The 18,605-nt window shown below is 39.8% G+C and overlaps 1 protein-coding gene across 17 annotated transcripts in view; it reads left to right on the forward strand.

Annotated features, from left to right (window-relative positions):
* The window catches only part of PCDH15 (protocadherin related 15), a 649,889-nt gene that overhangs the window by 499,509 nt on the left and 131,775 nt on the right, over positions 1-18,605 (forward strand). For all 17 annotated transcript variants that reach the window (XM_081861749.1, XM_081861756.1, XM_081861754.1 and 14 more), the window contains 3 exons: positions 4,259-4,387; positions 15,384-15,689; positions 17,140-17,364. In XM_081861749.1, the coding sequence (XP_081717875.1) occupies positions 4,259-4,387; positions 15,384-15,689; positions 17,140-17,364 (660 nt within the window). The remainder of the gene's footprint in view (positions 1-4,258; positions 4,388-15,383; positions 15,690-17,139; positions 17,365-18,605) is intronic.

Genomic DNA, 18,605 nt, shown 5'->3' on the forward strand with positions numbered 1-18,605 from the left:
GAAATATAAAAACAAGTTTCTGAGACCTAAACAACAGGGCACTGAGAGCAGCACAGCCAAAACAGGGCAAGTCTTTGTTAAACTGTCTATAACCCTCAGTAATTCCCCTTTATGTTGGGAGGTTTTGTGTGAATGCCTCCAATGTGCTGTTTTGGAAATAGAGCTGCAACTGAAATGATTTGTGTCACATCCTCTGACCTCCCATTGTTTTTTTTATGGCCAGTACAGACACTGCACACTGCGAGGGACATCCCATGGGGGACATCTTATGGCTGTTCCAGCTCCCTGGGGCCAGGACACTGCCCAAGTCTCTCACATATCATTTTTGAACATTTTCCTTTGCACTCGTAACCTGAGATACTTGTTGTGCCATATAAAAACATTTTACCAGAATCTCTACAGAGACTTTGCACATGGCAGATATAGTTGGTTCAATTTCCCCCCTAGCACTGGGGAAATCATTTTGAAAATGTTGTGTGACAAATCATAAAGAAAACTGTATCAAATGTTTTCTTCCACTACCTATGGTATAGAGAACATTTTTTTACAAATTAGGTTAGCTCTTGAGATGTTAGGAGGTTTTGCTTTCTTACATTATTTGTTATCAATGATGAAGTAATTGACTGCTAGTGACAAGTGATCTTTCTTAATACTAAAAGGTAATCTTCCATTTACTGCCTAATACTACATTTCTCTTAAATGATGTCAACATATCCTGGATAGTAGTCTTTCTTTGGATCATGGTTCCACTTCTTCCACCTGAAATGTGATAGTAGTTCATACTTGCTACTGTAAATGAAGCATCGTTTTGGGGAATTGAACTGTTGCTTATAATGTAAGATTTCGGTAGTGTTTATAGTGCTAAAATTAAATAATGAAAGCATTTATGAGCAATGAGTTGCTAGTAAACCGATACTGTTCTCTTAACAGTGAAATTCATGTGCCTTGTTTAGATACAAGTGTCCATAAGGAGGCAAGCTTAGAGAGGAATTATATATTATGAATGACAGAGGACTGCCACAAAAAAATGGCAATGTTGTGTCTTGTTCTCCTCTTGAAAATCAAGGGATACTCAATACATGATATTATGTTTCCCTATCTCACAAAGCTGCAGCCAGTGGAGTGGACCCAGGGAGGATTACAGCATGATAATGTCACACAGTGCTGCTGTTTTGAAAGTACGCTTGTGTCTGCCATAACATTTCATTCTGCACTTTGGAGACTACAGGCTGGCTCACATGTGTAATATTGCAAAGGTTCTATGCCACCTCCAATCTCTGCTGAGAAGTAGCAAGATTCCAGGGGAGTTCTATGCACTCAACCAGGGTCATGCTTCTGTGGGGAATTAAGATGTGGCAGAGACTGTCTTTAAGACATATGGTTTATATTACACATATTTACACCGGAAGCTTTCAAGGGAGGGAATGCAGAGTTTGCAGCATTCACAATTCAGTGGGGTCTTGTTTCCCCAGCAGTACAGCACTGGCTTTCCAAGGCATCCTAAACTTAATCTCTGTGCCTCTGTCCCAGCCTGCCAAGATGGTTTTCTGACCTTCAGCCTCCACATGGAGTTCTACCTATTCCCTATTACTCCTTCTACCTATACTCTGTTACTGAATGCAATTGTGAGAAAATGTGAAAGCTCTTTCCATGCTGTAAGATCTGTGATGTCTTATCACACATTGAATTCATCACTTGGTAAAGGATGCCTGGGCAAACCAGCCTCAGGCAAAGCTTCTTGGCTGACAAATGGCACAATCCTTTACCTAAACCTTTCATCCTTAGCTTTGAAATGTTATTTTTTCTCCACTGGCTCTACGATATAGTCTGGGGGTCCCAATCTACCAAATCCCTGTTCTGTGCCTGTCTGTGGAAAGCCCATAAGGAAGATTATTTTGATGTCTTTTTTTCTCTCTATCTTTGGGAAGATACTCCCCAGGGTGGGAGTGGGGATTGGAATACCAAACAACTCAAGTAAGGATTTTGTCAAGTAAGCAATGAGCAAGAGGCTACATTCTGTCCTGTTGTTCGTTGAACTTTCCTGCAAAGTCCATGTAGATTTCACGTTTTTATTTCATTATTTTCTTGTGGATATTCTTGTGGAAAGGAAAATGCTACATGAGAAAAGCAAAAATAAACATATCATATATGCACCTTCCATCTAAGGACTTTGCATGCCTTCTCTGTTTAGTGCACAAAGTGTTTTCTCTAATGAAGATATAACTCAAGGGGTGGGGTGGGGAATCTGTCCAAGGTTCAACCTTCCGTACATTAGCACTTGGATTTTAGTACTTTTACCTTTATATCATTTTAAACAGAATGTCTGGTGAGCAGAAAAAAATATGCAAATTTCTAAGACTTGCAGTTGCATTTATAGGAGCATCAGCAAGACTGTAATGAGGTACAGAATGGGAGCTCCTGCTTCAGTTGCTTCATCCTGGCTAGTTAACTGTCACTGTGGTTACACCTTTTCATGGGAAAGGTCACATTTGCATCTTTGCTTCTAATTACTGCACTCTATTTTCAGCCTGTAGCTCCAATACATAAAGTAAAAGAGGAATGTATTGAGCTTTCCATCAGTAGGATGTAGCATCCAAGTGTGCAAGTTCAGGATATTCCCTTTCTTGAACCCCCTGGAATCTCATATCGCTTGGAGATTGGGGTAATGGTATAGTAGGAAAGTCTGTTGTTGTTGTTTAGTCGTTTAGTCGTGTCTGACTCTTCGTGACCCCATGGACCAGAGTACTCCAGGCACTCCTGTTTTCCATTGCCTCCCACAGTTTTGTCAAATTCATGTTGGTAGTTTCAAGAACACTGTCCAACCATCTCGTCCTCTGTCATCCCCTTCTCCTTGTGCCTCAATATTTCCCAACATCAGGGTCTTTTCCAGGGAGTCTTCTCTTCTCATGGGGTGGCCAAAGTATTGGAGCCTCAGCTTCACGATATGTCCTTCCAGTGAGCACTCAGGGCTGATTTCCTTAAGAATGGATAGGTTTGATCTTCTTGCAGTCCATGGGACTCTCAAGAGTCTCCTCCAGCACTATAATTCAAAGGCATCAATTCTTCGGCGATCACCCTTCTTTATGGTCCATCTCTCACTTCCATACATCACTACTTGGAAAACCATAGCTTTAACTATACAGACCTTTGTCGGCAAGGTGATGTCTCTGGTTTTTAAGATGCTGTCTAGGTTTGTCATCACTTTTCTCCCAAGAAGCAGGCGTCTTTTAATTAGCTAGTGGCTCTGAAAGGGAATGCAGATCCCCATCTTTACTTCAAAAGATGATCCAGTTCATTCAGTGGGGTCCAAATGAGCACTGTGGTGCAGATGTAGATACACATCCAAGTGTGCATGTTTGGAAACCTTATGCATGGCAGATCTCCCTTGCTTGATCAGGGTATCATTTATACAAGGCTATCAGTGTATGTAGACAAAGGTGCTATATATTCATAGCTTCTTTTATACTCTCATAGCTGAACATTTTAGGCTTTGCCTAAAATTTCCCCTCCCAGTTTTCAGGTAATTTCTTTTCTGTGACTCAGATGCTATTTAAATCCATACATTCGCTTAATATTCATTTTAATGGCACATAATTCTATCATTTTACATTTCAATAGCAGTGGCACATTGCAAAAGCATCCTGTTTATTGTCTTCTTCCCTTGGGAAAAAAAAAAGCTCATGTTCATCCAATTGCTCTGTTACTGGGATATTTTACTTGCACATGCACAATTACAGCCTTTGTTGAACTTTTAAATGATAACATAATTTATCCACAAAACAGTTTTTGAGTCTTGTCTTCTGCCACTGCAGTTGGGTAGGAGAGCTGGAAAAAAAATCTCATCTGGCAACCAACACGCCCCTTTGGTTTCCGATAGTACACGGGTAGACAAGTCTAAAAAGCCTGGGACACATGCGTCAACCAATGCACCCCTTTGGTCTCAGATTACTTTTGATACTGTCAAAAATAATCTACAGTGCACACTTTGTATGTGTGTGTGTATAAATGTATCAGCTCTCCTACCCTATTAACGCAGTTCACCAGGTATAATGTAATAGTGATAATCCAACTCTGTAGCATTCATTTGTGTAATGGTTTTAGATAGTTTAGTGTTTTGTATGGTTTCTAATTTGCTTATATTCTTATGGATGTTACCCTTATGGTGAATGGTGGAATACAAATTTCAATAATAAGCACTAAGTATCCTCCTGTAAGGTAAAAACATCTGCTTCATAATTTTATTTCATTTTTCTTGCAGACATCAACTGCTACAGTGAATGTGGTTGTAACAGATGTAAATGACAATGGGCCAGTCTTTGACCCTTTTCTGCCTAAGAACCTTACAGTACTAGAAGAGGAAGCCAATGCATTTGTTGGTCAAGTGAGGGTAAGTCTGTTGCTAGCAAAGGTGAACATACTGATTTGAAATTGTCTGTAAATGAATTAAAGCTGCCGGGTAGTCCAGTGGATGACGCCAATTTATGAAGTTGGTTTTAACTACATTTTCAGTAAAAAAAAAAAATGAACATAAGCATATCTCAGTAGATATAATTTGCAAATAACCCCTCCCTGCCTACCAACCCACCATGAGGCAAAATCCATGCATGAACTGTTGGGAATGTGAAATGCAGTGTTGCAAAAGGGACAACATGGATACTAAACCCTTCCTGTCCGCAGCTTTCCTTGGTATCTGGGCAACTGTTCCCCATGAAACCAACTTCAAACCTCTCCTGTATTGCTCTCATAGTACTTGGGTAGAAATGAAATATGTTACCCATATTTACAAACTTCCCTCTAAAATTCTTTTCTGGCCCACATTGTGATTAAGGCTGCAGTCCTAAACACTACAATGTAAGCCCTATTCAATGTAGTGGGATTTCCTTTGGAGTAAACATGTGATGTTAGAACCACTTCACTTTTTGCAGAAAAATAGGAGGTACCAGTTTGATGACATCTAAAATGGAGCCTTCGTTTCTCATCTGTGGAAAGATGCCTTCCACAAATGTGCAAATCCAATTTTGGAATATTAAGTAAGAAATGTGAAAACAGTGTTCATAAAATATTCCAGAACAAAACTTGAAGTGAGCTTACACTGTTTGAAACTGGGGTAAAATTTTGGCTGGTGGATTTTTTGACATTCTATAGGATATATTCATGTCATTTTAGAGTAGCAATAAGCATCTTTTTCAGTCTGTTTTGTGTTCTGTCAGGATGCTGTCAGTGTATCATTTCAAACAACAAAATGCAACTCATTCCTTAGCTTGGGTAGTAGAATAGAATATATCAGTCCTCCAACACATCTCTATCTTCTGTGTCATTGTAATTTTTAAATCATGCAAAGTACTCTCTTCACTGAAGCCAGAATTGTCATCTAGTAGTAAATATGGAAATAACAAGAAAAGTGTTGGCAAAACTTAACTCTTCTCTTCTCTTCTCTTCTCTTCTCTTCTCTTCTCTTCTCTTCTCTTCTCTTCTCTTCTCTTCTCTTCTCTTCTCTTTCTTTCAAGAAGCTTTAGAGTGGTTTGTTTCCCAGCCAGTTTAATTGAGCCATACACTTAGCTGCACACAAAGAAAAGATAAATAACAATGCAAATAAAAAACTGCCTTAATTTGAAAATGTTGGTTGCAATTTGAGTTTGATTCCTTCAGTTGCTTTGTAGATCTAACAAGCAAAGAGTAGACATCATGATTTGTAACTCATGTAGCATGAAAAGCTTTAACATTGTCAAAAGGAACTGAAGTCTATAGTCTTACTGAGAATTGGGTCCTCACCCACCCCAACCTCCACATGTCCAAGTGTTCTGTTGCAGACAGCTGAATATGCATAAGCTCCCCAGTGCAAGATGTGTCTCTTCCATGAAGGGATCTGTCCATACAGAAGACTATGCATGCTTGTATTTACATCCACAGGTTCTGTGCAAGCAGGACACTTGAAGGTAGGGTAGTGATGAATTACCCTTTAATTAGTGTTCAGTTCTCTGCAGGGCACGAGACTTTAATGACTGGCTCTATTAAAGAAAATTAAGAAAAAGGAACAAAAAGAATGCAGTAATTAAAACCAGCATGACTGGGGGCATAAATTATTAATTCCCCACTAATTGTTCAAATGAACTGAGCAGTTAAATGGAAATACATCATTTATCCACTAATGCTGAACAGGAAACAATAAAGGGAACGGCAAGGAGGAAGCTTTTAATTAAAGGCACAGTAGTCTTTTGTTCAGGAGCCTCAGCAGAGCTTTGCCTGTGCACACCTGACACTTTAAAACAACAACAGCAGCACACCACAAATCAGTCTGAAGAAACACAAGACAGCTCAGAAAACTGGAATGGAACTATTGTTAGCAGAGTGTTAAACAGGTCTTTCCCACCTGAATGTAGATATCCTTGCTTGAATTTTTCTTTTGAACATGCTGCTGAAACCGAAACAAGAGAATTTCCGACTGCATAGTTCCTTGGAAACTCCAAGCTACATCAATAAACCTCATTGCATATTCAGAGCCAATAGAAAGTGTTAATATCCTATGAAGTAAAAGAGCTCACAGCTGGTATCCTTGTAGGTGGTGGCATAGGAAAACCCCCTGCTGGGAATGGGGGAAGGCAAAGAAGATTAAAAGAAGAAAAACTAAAAAGGACGTCTCAAAGTGTTGTGGATGCATTTCATATCCTTTAAACTCCACACAGTACTTACTTGACTGTGGAAATTGGAGTTGTACCAGATTCCCCACTGTTCTTTTAATTTTATCATTGGGATCCCCCAAAGTCAATTTTTGAATGCAATTCCTTTTCTTCTTTTTAGAAGGCCACTGTGAAGCAGAAAGATTTGAGAGTTCAAATGCATGAAACTGACAGTGAAGTTCAACCATATCAAACCACTTTTCTTATAGCTATTGACTTATCTTCTGTAGAACATTAAAATATTTTGATCAAAAATTATATCCAAGATGTCTTGCGAGATCATATTTTAATATTTACAACTAATCCATTTTTAAGAAACATGAGTGTGGATCACACAATTCCCTGGGTTCTAAGCAACCATTTATATTGCTGGTGGGAAAGGGGACATAGTGATGCTGGAGAGGCCAAGTACATTTCAAAACTATGTTGAATTTGAGATTCTTAGGACTGGAAATAAGAAATACTATTATTTCAATTCCAGTTCCAGTTTACAGAGCTCTTTATTCTCAATCACGTTAACAATTTGTCCTAAGTCCATTCAGTAACAGCAGTGACTAGGCTGTGACCCACAAGACTCTGCTCTCAGTCTTGATGAGACCTTCTCTGAAGACAGGAGGGGGAGGATCCTGTGGTGGGCATTTGTGTGGGACCTGATACCCTGTGCCAAAACCAGAGCTGCTTCCCCAGAAAACGCCTTGTCCAAAGGAAGGGGCCGCAATACTGGGCTTCCTTACTTCCTGGTGGTGGTTTCCCATCTCAGCCCTGGACCATTCCCATCATCACAGAGATTTGAAGTAATGTGGCAATGGCTGGTCTGGGCTGATGCTTCATCTCCTCCTTCTTGGTCCTATTATTTATTCTTTGAATATGCATGATCTATTTTATGCTAACATTGTGTGGCTCTTGTCTGTCTTCTTTGGCCATATCCCATCTTCAGCTTAAATAATCTAAAACTAATGCTACTGGTCCACCATTCTTCTTCTTTGAGTCAAAGAACTCCAACATTTAAACCCAGATTCCTTTTTGTTTCAGATTGTTACCGTGTCTACATCAGTACAGGCAAGAACAGAAAGAAAAGATAGTCACCAACAGAATAATACAAGAAAATCTGTGGCTCATAATGTCTAAAAATTAGAATGATTGGAAATTGACCAGACTCCTCTATCTTCTTCCAGTTCACGATCCTTTCCTATTGTGATGTGAGAGAAATGACCACAGTCCTCCTCTATTCTTTATTCTGTATTGGGAAGGGAGAACCTTTGCCCAAATGCCAGATCCCCTTGTGGCTTACCTTCTGGAGACCACATGCCAGCAATGATGGGACTAACACAAAGTAGATAGGACTGTGCACTTCTCACACACATCATATACACACACCTTTTCATACATTCTCTCTCTGTTTTCAAGTCTTAATTGCTGGATATGGGTATGATCTTCATGGAGATCACGGTGCATAGACACTCTTTTGTTTCCAGCTGCAGTCCACAAAGATCCTCCCCGCCCCCCATTGTGACAATTAGGCTTAAAAACAGTGCACCATTAAGGCTGGCAGGAGCTTTTCTTTCCCCAAGACTAAGTACTGCATAGGGAGTGATTTTTGGTGGTGGCACCTGCAGTGCATGGGAGACTCAACCCTTCTCTTTTCAGCTGTGATCCCTTCCAGGAAAATGACACCCCATGGTTAATGGGAGCTTCCAGTTACAGCCAATTGAAGGCTTCCCTCACCAGCTTAATTGCTGCCTGGGAAAATTTGGAATGTGTGTGTTGTGGATGGCTAACCACTGTGGCAATTAAGCTTTAGAAACGTCCACTGGCACCAGTGTAAGCTGCTTCAGTTTTATTTTTAATCAATTCTGTTTGCTGTGTGGAGTGGGTGGGACAAAGTGGGGAGATGCTGGGGCCAACATTCAGTCCCTTGGCTGAGAATTCCCAACCACTTTCCATACAGTAACCTTGGGAAATCTACCAGGCTTGTCTGCTTACACTCTCCTTCCACACACCGCTTCCTAAGTTCTTTGGTTCTTTTATTATCCTGCAACAGTTTATCACATCATAAGGGCTGGGTAATAAATATATAATTGTAACCTGCAGGTGACCTTTCTATTTATGCCTTAATTCAATAATACTCTTTGACCACCTTTGGAGAGAGAAGCCTTAATTTCTGAACTGGGCATCAAACTCACAGAGGGATTAGGGGGGGTGATATTGTGTAAAGGGGGGGGAATAAAATAGCAGTATAGAGTACAGAGTACACTCTCTGGCTTTGAAATGTTGACCAAATAAACTGAATTTATAAGAAAATTACAGCATATTCCCTAATGTTCTATGAAATTGAACTATTACTTCCTAGGCAGGGATCATCCCGTTCCTTGGTTATTTTTCTTAATGTCACAGTGGGAGTCCTTGAAGGGGGAAGAGAGGAGAATAGATTATATCGGAATTAACTTCCTGAATTATTCATAATTACAAAGTTTGAAATATTTTCCATTTTTAAGAAGCTACTTCACACAACGGGGCACGGCATGTTACATATTCTGCTCTGACATGTGAAATGTAAAAATGCCTACATCCCTTTGCACTGAATCTCTTTCTCAATTAAGAATCCATTGGCAAGTTTAATCTTTGGGAAATAAATAGAAATGGCTAAGAGCTAAGTGCTCCCTTTTGGTATGTGTGTAACATTCCTAATCCTTCCCTAGCAGGGGGTTTTCAGAAAGGCACTCCAGAAAGAGGTACTGTAGGTGTCATGTAGACAAAGGACGCAATACCAAGTTAAAATGCATTTAAATCCCATTGAAACTATTGGGACTTAAAAGCACAATAAAGTTCTTACACTCTTCTGCTTAGGTACGTTAATGTGAAGGTTCTAAGAATCGGAATATACACCTTTACATGGATTTTGGAGGGTTCTTATGTTATTTTAGGTAGTTTAGTTTATCAAGCTACACCTTAAAATAACCACCTGTGATATCTTTTCAAAACTAATTTATGTGAGTGCTTTGCTGGGAAGTGCATATTTTTCTGAGTGACAATTTCCCTTGGGTGATGGAGGAAAAAATGTTTCTGTAGTGGAAGATCTAAGTTTCCCTCCACCCCCCAAAAACCCCTTATTTCTAAGATAATTCTCACTTTGCTGTGCTTAGTTATGCTGCATTCTGTGACATAGGGGTTAGAGTTTTGGACTAGGACCTGGGAGATCAAGGTTCAAATCCCTGTTTGGTCAAAAAGCTCACTGGGTGACCTTGAGCCAGTTACTCACTCTCAGCCTAACCTATCACACAGATATCTGTAACTATCACACAGAGTTGATGTAAGGGATAAAATAAGGAGGAGGAGAAGCATGTATGCCTTAGAGGAATGGTGGGATATAAATCTAACAAATAATAATTAAATTATTATCTTCCCATTCAGATGTGTTTTTTCCCACTAGTTGAAAGGTTTCATTAAATATTTAATTCCACATCACTGTTTAAAAATCTGCAGCTTTGATCAAATGGCTTTAAAAGAAAAGCTAATTAAACAGAAAACTGGATAAGTGCCGGATTCAATGAGTTCTCCTGTTGACACAGGGATTTATTCAAGGAAAGACCAGTTTAAGAAAACATCACCAGCACTTTAGAGAACATGATTTCTGTACAACGCACTAGTTTGCAGTTGGCCGTTACTCTGGATCCAGTCCTTTTTACAGCACCATGCCTCATCAGAATTTTGTGGGTGATTTATGTTAGCATGATGAAAATTGCCTGGTCCTTGCTACATGAGCGACATTGCAAAAAGATAAGTGCAGCAGTGGATGTGTAGCTTTCTGCACCTGCAGTTCTCTGGACTGGGCTTCTTGGTTTAACTGAGGCCTGCATATAGTTCCCCTGTGACGGAATGTAAGTGTTATTCTTGTAATTCCTGTGAATAGGTTTGAGTTCTATATTTTAAATTTTGTGGAAGAACTAAATGTCATTCCATTAGCCTTTAGGGCAAAACAGATATGTTTAGAATGGAGTCAGTTATTCCAATTAGGATAATGGAGAAAGTGCAGACTGTAGGACAGTGGCAATTTAATGTTAGTATTTGGTTATCAGCATCATGTAAATGACTAGTTGGCACACATTCAGGTTCCTGTTAAAATATGTGGTCACACACATGTCTGGTTTACAAGTATACAGTTGTACTTTGGAAGTCGAACGGAATCCATTCTGGAAGTCCATTCAATTCCAAAACGCGGCTTCTGATTGGCTTCAGGAAGCTCCAATCAGAAGCCACAGAAGCCCCGTCAGACATTCGAGTTCAGAAGAACATTCACAAACCGGAGCACTCACTTCCAGGTTTGCAGCGTTTGGGAGCCAAAATGTCTGAGTACCAAGGTGTTCAGGATCCAAGGTACGACTATAGAGATAGCAGATTTCAATCTATAATTCTAATTATATATTATTGCTATTTATTAAATTTCTATCCCGCCCTTCATCCAAGGATTACGACAAGATAAAAACACAAAAATATACCATAACAAAAAATAAAAACTATATACCCCATGCACCCACCCACAGTTTAAAAGTCCAGAGATCATTAAATTAGTCAAAGGTGTGGGAGAAAAGGAATGTTTTTGCCTGGCGTCTAAAGATATGTAATAAAGGAGCCAGGCGAGCCTCACCAAGGAGAGCATTCCACAAATGCTTTAAACTAATAAACCTGAAGATTTTTTCGGCATTCAAACTTCCTGGCACATTTTTGCTCCAAATGTTAAATTCCATATCTTTAAGAAAGGAGAACTTCAGTAAATTTTCAGAATCATACTGCTGCATCTCTCTAGGTATCTCTGTTTGCTTAGTATCTGCTTAGTGTAAGGTCATTTTATTTTAAATTTTTGTGCTTTGCTGCAGTTTGTTTTTCATGCTGTGAAAATTCCACATGCCTTGCCTCTGAATCCAAGGTATTACACTATGTACATTACAAAGAATGGTAGTCAAATAGATCAGGCAGTAGCAAATACTGTAGAAACTTCAAAAGAACTGGCTTGTTACAATTCTGATTGTGTATAATGAAAGTACAGCCCCAACAGCACATATCATCACCTTCTTCCTTTGTTACAGTCATTGACAAGATGCAGCTGTTGGCAGAGAATAAATTAAAGTTTTTGCTTCTAGAAAAAAGAGGGGAAGAACCCTAATTCATATTTATGCAGAGCTTCATTCTAAACAGGCAGTGTATTGATTCAGCATTGAATATAAACAAGCCCACCTCCAGACAGGAGTAGACAAATATTAGCAGCATTTATCTGTTCTCTTATGTGAGAATTCTGTGAATAGATATTAATTTAATGATACTGATCTGTAGCCATTATGGACAGTGGCCTGCGAAATCTGGCTGCATTGATGGTGTATGATCTCAATCTGTCTTTCATGCTCAATGTCATGGATCTCTTCTCATCTTCTACATATAATGCTGTTACTCCTCCCTTCCTGTTTAATCTACTCCTTTTGAATAGTTTATACCCTTCAATTTCTACATTCCATTCATGAGTCTCATCCCACTAGGTTTCAGTAATGTCTGTTAGGTCATATTTGTCTTCCTGTATTAAGAACTCAAATTCTTCTTGCTTGATTCCCATACACTGCACATTAATATAGAGACAACTTAAACCCTAAGGTATCCTTCCACACACAGCTGCCTCCGTCCCTCTCCAAAGGGAGTCACATACCACTACCATATGTCTCTTCCTTTTCTTGGGAGTGGCAGGAATTGTTCTGTGCACTGTATCTTCCTTCTATTGCCACCCCAGTGTGTTCTGAGAAACTACTGTTTCTTCCATGGCCGAGAATCAGTGTCCAAGGTGATGGCATGGAATCGATTTTACAGCGGCCTGCTTTTTCCCTAAAAAGCCTGCTTTTTTATGGTGTGTTCTTCCGGGGAGTCATCTCCTGCATTGTCAATCTCCCTTCCGCCTAGGGGCACCCCACCTGCATTCTGTTCCAGGACATCCCACTCTGGTCTACCAAGAATTTCCTCATCTTGCCCAATAGCGCCAGGTGTGGATAGGTGGGCCTCAAGTTGCTGTACCTTCTCTTCTCTTCTGGCAAGGCAAACAGTGAGCTAGACTTGATGGGTCCAGCAAGGCAATTGGGAATATAGGAAACAGACTTATCTGAAGTCAGTCAATTGGTCCATTTAGTTCAGTATTGTCTATACTGACTGATGGCGGCACTCCAGTGTTTCAGATGGGTCTCTCCCAGTCCTACCTAGAGATGCCAAGGATTGAACCTGGGAGCTTCTGCAGGTAAAACAGATGCTCTACCACTATGTCCATTTCCCAACTGTTATGTTCCTATATTTTTATCTCCTCCCTTGAGCATGAGTCTTGATTTTCTTTTTTCAGCTAATTCGGGATATGTAGTGTAGTAATAGGGTCATAGGCTTTTTCGAAACCTCCATTTACTTTTATAGGCTTCTCACAAAGGCTTATTGGAGCAAAAATTGCTCTGAACTTTTCAAGTGAAGAAAATGGCAATAATAATAATACTTTTGGTGGTGTTCTTTTAACAAATGAAAATTCTCTTGTTACTTCAGGGCATTTCCGCTTTCTGCTCCCCTGATAAATTAAGAGCTACATGTTTATACAACTTAACTTGGCTGTTGAATTTTAGACAGCAATAAATCTTTTTTAATTTACTATTGTCTTAATGGGTGTTGGTTGTAATCCAGTTAGCAGCTGTTTAATTGCTTTCATGTGGCCCTTGTTTAAAGCAAAACTATCTGAGCGCACACATTGGCTCCATGGATTAAGGCTTTGAAGATATAGTGTTCGGTCACTACTCCCTCAGCTAAAATCCCCACAATGCATTATGTCTTTAAAAAAGGGAAAAAAATCTTTTGCAACAAGGTTTTTAAAAAATGTTTTTAATTTGTACTCTCTATGACTAGCTACCGTTAGCAACTTTTATTGCAAAACTCCGGTGCAGCCAGTCTTGGGAAGCCTGGCCTAGATTTCCAATCGAACTGTGCATCACAAACATATTTACCCAGTAGCAGCTGGCAGGGCTGCATGGTTGGAACTGTGTTGCTCTCCCAGCATCCCAACACCGCACCTTGCTGCTGAATTATCAAGAGGGAGAGGCGCAAGGAAGGGAGCTTGACATAGGCAGCCACAGTGCTGAGATCATGAAATTCTCTCTGGCCCTGAGACTGCACTGAGCCAAATGGCCTTCCCCCCTCCTTCCCTGTCTTCCCCTTCAGAAATGGCAACAGCACGTGGTGTTCTGAAGCCAAGAGAACACATTTCCCCATCTGTGAAAGGGGAATAACAGAGATCCACCATATTATATACATTTTTATGACAAGAGCCTGCTTATATGTGTTGCTACCATATCCAAATACCTACTAGGATTGCTATTTTTTGCCCCTGATGACCAGTTACTCTTAAGACGGGCAGAAATCTGATAGATGTTGGATGGAGAAGCAGATAGTCTAGTAGTAAATGTTGCACCTGCTGAATGTGTGTCTAAAATGATTATCTTGGGGCACAGATCCTGTTCCTCTAGCAGCAGCCTATCAGGCAAAAATGTAACCTGTGCAGCATATGCTACTGTTGTACCTGAGCCCCCCATCCCAGTGAAAGCAGCTTCTTTCAACTCTCTAAACATTAACACTTATATTGCAGAAGCCACAGTAGGCACCACATAGGCACCTTTGATAAGGTGTTGTTTGCAAGGATGTGTTAACCTGAGACACAAATAAAGCTGAAACCACCAATGTTTATTGTGTTAATGTAGTACAAAAGAGAAACAAGTGTGTGATTTTTATTAACCATTTTAATTAACTTTTAATTGATTTCCATGAAGATAAATGGTTTCATTATTATGCCTCCCACTGAGCACCATGGCAGGATATTAAATGTCTTTGGAAAATTCCTGACAGTAGTGCTGATAACCAGGGACTTTTATGTTATGTAACAACTTGTGGGGTGTTATCTGCAGGCTCTTAGAAATGTGCACAAATGAAATTGCCTTACTCAACCAGGCCTTCCCTTCTCTTATGCAGCCAAGTTACTTATGCCTTGATTTATTTAAGGTAAAGAGAAGAGGTGTGGTGTCACATCTGCTGATATTCTGAGTTCTGTTCCTCTTCTATGGTTCTAATGGAGTAATGGAGCAGGGCTGGCTGTGGGTCCAAGTAGGACTGGCAGCAAGTGACCGAAGGAACAGAGTCGAGGATTTTATTCACCCTGGCAACTAGTAACACTCAGCAGAAAGTGGAAGCAGGCAGAGTTTCTTTCTTTACATTGTAGATATAATTCAAGAGATTTGGGGAAAAGTGTGGACTTTAAGGAAATGGGTCTGTATGGAGTATTGTACCGGCTACTGTTTATTTATCCTTACTGCTTAACTATTCGTTGCTGGTGTGGATTTCCTAGCCTTCTTCTTAATTCTTGGTCCCTACTTGAATTTAGCATCCCTGCATCCAGTTTTAGAGCAACCCCAGGCAGCTATGTAGGCTTATTTTTGCACCTTCCTACGACCTTCAGGGACCTTGATTTTTGGAAGCTGGATTTCTGTCAAGGAGGTTTGGATTAGTGGCCCTGGATGCCCATGCTTTCTTAGGGTTGTGGGGCTATGAATCTGATATCAAAGAATCTGAATTCCTTCCATTAGCCTGAAAAGGGTCTATTTGTGCTACAAACTCCTGATTTCATGTTTCTTCCCCTCCTTTATCTTTTAGGCTACTGACCCAGATGCTGGAGTAAATGGTCAAGTCCGTTACAGTTTGGCAAACTTCAACAATCTTTTCCGCATAACATCCAATGGCAGTATTTACACTTCAGTGAAGCTAAATAGAGAAAACAGGGACTATTATGAACTCATTGTTGAAGCAACAGATGGAGCTGTGGATGCCCGCCGTACAACGTTAACTCTGGGAATCAAAGTTCTGGATATTGATGACAACAGCCCTGTGTTCACGAATGCCTCATATACAGTGACTATTCCTGAAAACCTGCCCCCAGGCACCGTCTTTCTACGTTTAGAGGTAAGCGAGCCATAAGTTCCCTGAATATTTTCTGTGAAGAAGAATATATCTTAATCGTATTGCATCAAAATTAGTCCACCTAGTTGGCTATCTCTTAAAAGTAAAAAAAATAAATTAGTTGAGAGAGTAGGGAACAAAAAAATAAAACTTCTAATCATTTATTTCTGGGATTTATATTAAGTTTTTAACCTACAAAAGGCAGTCTATAACACTGGCAGTCTTCATAATAAATTAATTAAAAGAAAGATCATCAATATTTGAAATTAGATTAATACTAAAATATCTTGAGGCACCCTTAGATCTTCTTCCCCACCCCAAAATGGTACTTTAAAAAATTGAATTCCTGAATTATGACTCCTTATTAATCTCAGCATCTCTTTGAATTTAATAAAGTCTTCTTAATAGAATCTAACTCCTTTCTTATGGTACAGATACAGTAAACTACAGGAAAAGGGAACCTGTGGCCCTCCAAACACTGTTGGATTTCAACTTACCCACAGCCCCCAACAACATGTCTAATTCTTAGAATGACACAATCCAGAAACAGCAGGAGGTTCCCTACCTCTGAATGCACCTTGAAGACTTCTTGAAATTCAGCAACTTATTTTAGCTTACTTACTATTTTCATGATTGTAAAGCAAAACTTTTATACCAGCAAGAGAAAGCATATGCATTATAATTGCGGGGTCTGAAGGTACTCCTGGATTTGTTCAAGATGTGCGCAAACCCATTTGTCCAAAGGAGAAAGAAGATCTTGGTGTGCAAAGAAATTCACATGTGGTCATTAAATCGATGAGGAAGCTGTTGCAGCCAGTAGAGATCTATATGCATCTTCAGACTCTTGCAGTACAAACAGATTGCCTGTAATCCAGTGCAAGATGCTTCCTCCTACCTCCTACCCCATTTTGCATGCCAAGTCACAAAACTGAAAGGGGGGGGGATGCAGTGGCCTTATAAACACAGGGCAAAATAGCTGACCCCCTCCTATATAGCTGCACAGTGAACAATTGCAATATGGTTCAGTGGCATAGGAGTAATTTAATTCTCAGGTTCCTGGGGAGGGAAGAAAGCACTATATATGTAGGCATATCAGCCTCCTATTCCAGGTAAAGGACAATGCACACCAAGGTGTGTGGGGTAGAGAAAAGAGCTCCTTCTGTCTCTATGTCTGTCTCTGTGGGGCTGTGTTTTCATGGAGGTATTGTGCCTACAGTCTGGAGTTCAGAAAGACAGAAGTGCCTGTGTTAAGATTTATTAGATCCAATATATTGTGTTAATTGATTTTTTTATATTTTTTTAGGAAAAAACTATTTGGGGAAATGTAATTACTCAGATTAAATTAAGCAATAATCATTTTTGGCCTCCAAGGTGGTGGTGGTGGTGTTTTTAAATGAAATCTTTGTTTACTGCCTTTGCTGGAAGCCAAAATAATGTTCTTTATGTCTTCTAGGCTAAGGATATTGACCTTGGAGCCAATATTACCTATGGAATACGAACCCGGGAAGCGTTGCAGTATTTCTCATTGAACAGATTTAACGGGGACCTGTCACTTATAAAGTCCTTGGATTTTGAGTCATTTCCTGACCCAGATGCAGCATTCACTTTTTTAGTGGAAGCCTTCGATATTGGGGGAACAATGCCTCCAGGCCTTGCTACTGTCACTGTGAGAATAAGGGTAAGAGTTAAAAAATTCCTATCTTCTAACTTAATTAGCTGTATGGTACCATTAAACAGAGACCCAAATGTATTTTTGCAGAAGCAGAGGCACCCAAGAGAAAACCTCTTCTTTTCCCTACAGTTTTATAATGTTCATTCTCTTTCATTTGCATATATCTGCAGACGTTATAGCAGGAACTTGTTCACATTTAAAATGTACAGTACTAACAAATATAATTGCTTTGCAAATGTACATAATTACAGAGCTATGCCTTGGCTCCTAGATTTGTGAGTTACAAAATTAGATTGGTGAATCCTTTAAATTCCCCCAAAGATTGAAATAAACACTCAACAGAATTGTTTGCCAAAGTAGCAACATCTATATTTCAGTTTAAGTTCGCATAAACCCATAGTTTTATGAGCCTCGCTTATGGATCAACAGCTTGTACATGCTGCATTAGAATTTCAATTTCTGCTGTCACAAGCTCCAGCTTTCCAAAAGAAATGGCCGTGTGAAAGCTGCTTTTTCATTATAAATATTTCTTTGTTCATAATTTAGTGCGGGATCTTGTTACTTTATTCTTCCTGCTTTTTAAAGACATTAAATTATTAAGTGTACAATCAATACATTTTAAGTGTAATGGTAGCAATGTAAATTGTGAACATGACCCAAACACATGCTTGAAATGTATGCTCTTCGAGGGATTGTGATTGGCTGCTGTTCGTTGCTAAATGCACATTGGTGGCCCATTCCACATATTCTTGGAATGGGGAATGACCCAGTAGTGGCACACATGGGGCAACTGCAGATGTGCTTACTGGATGGCCTGCAGCAGGGCAGTGAAGATGTGTTTATCTGAAAGGGGCAGTCTTTTAGCATCTTTCATCTCTGCAGAAGATACAGTGGTACCTCGGGTTAAGAACTTAATTCGTTCTTGACCTGAAACTGTTCTTAACCTGAAGCACCACTTTAGCTAATGGGGCCTCCCGCTGCCACCACGCCACCAGAGCACGATTTCTGTTCTTATCCTGAAGCAAAGTTCTTAACCCGAGGTACTATTTCTGGGTTAGCGGAGTCTGTAACCTGAAGCATCTGTAACCCGAGGTACCACTGTACAAGCTTGACTTATTTCTTTTTCATTTGTTCAGTGGTTTTGATCTAAACTATTGGTAGCTGGGTTCAGTTTGTCAATCTTCTTGCTGTGGAATGTTTCAACTAAATGGTGGTAAACGCCTGAAGTAACCACAGAAGAGTGAATA

Source organism: Podarcis erhardii, assembly GCF_964252035.2.
Source record: "Podarcis erhardii genome assembly, chromosome: 5".
In the NCBI taxonomy this organism is placed as follows: Eukaryota; Metazoa; Chordata; class Lepidosauria; order Squamata; family Lacertidae; genus Podarcis; species Podarcis erhardii.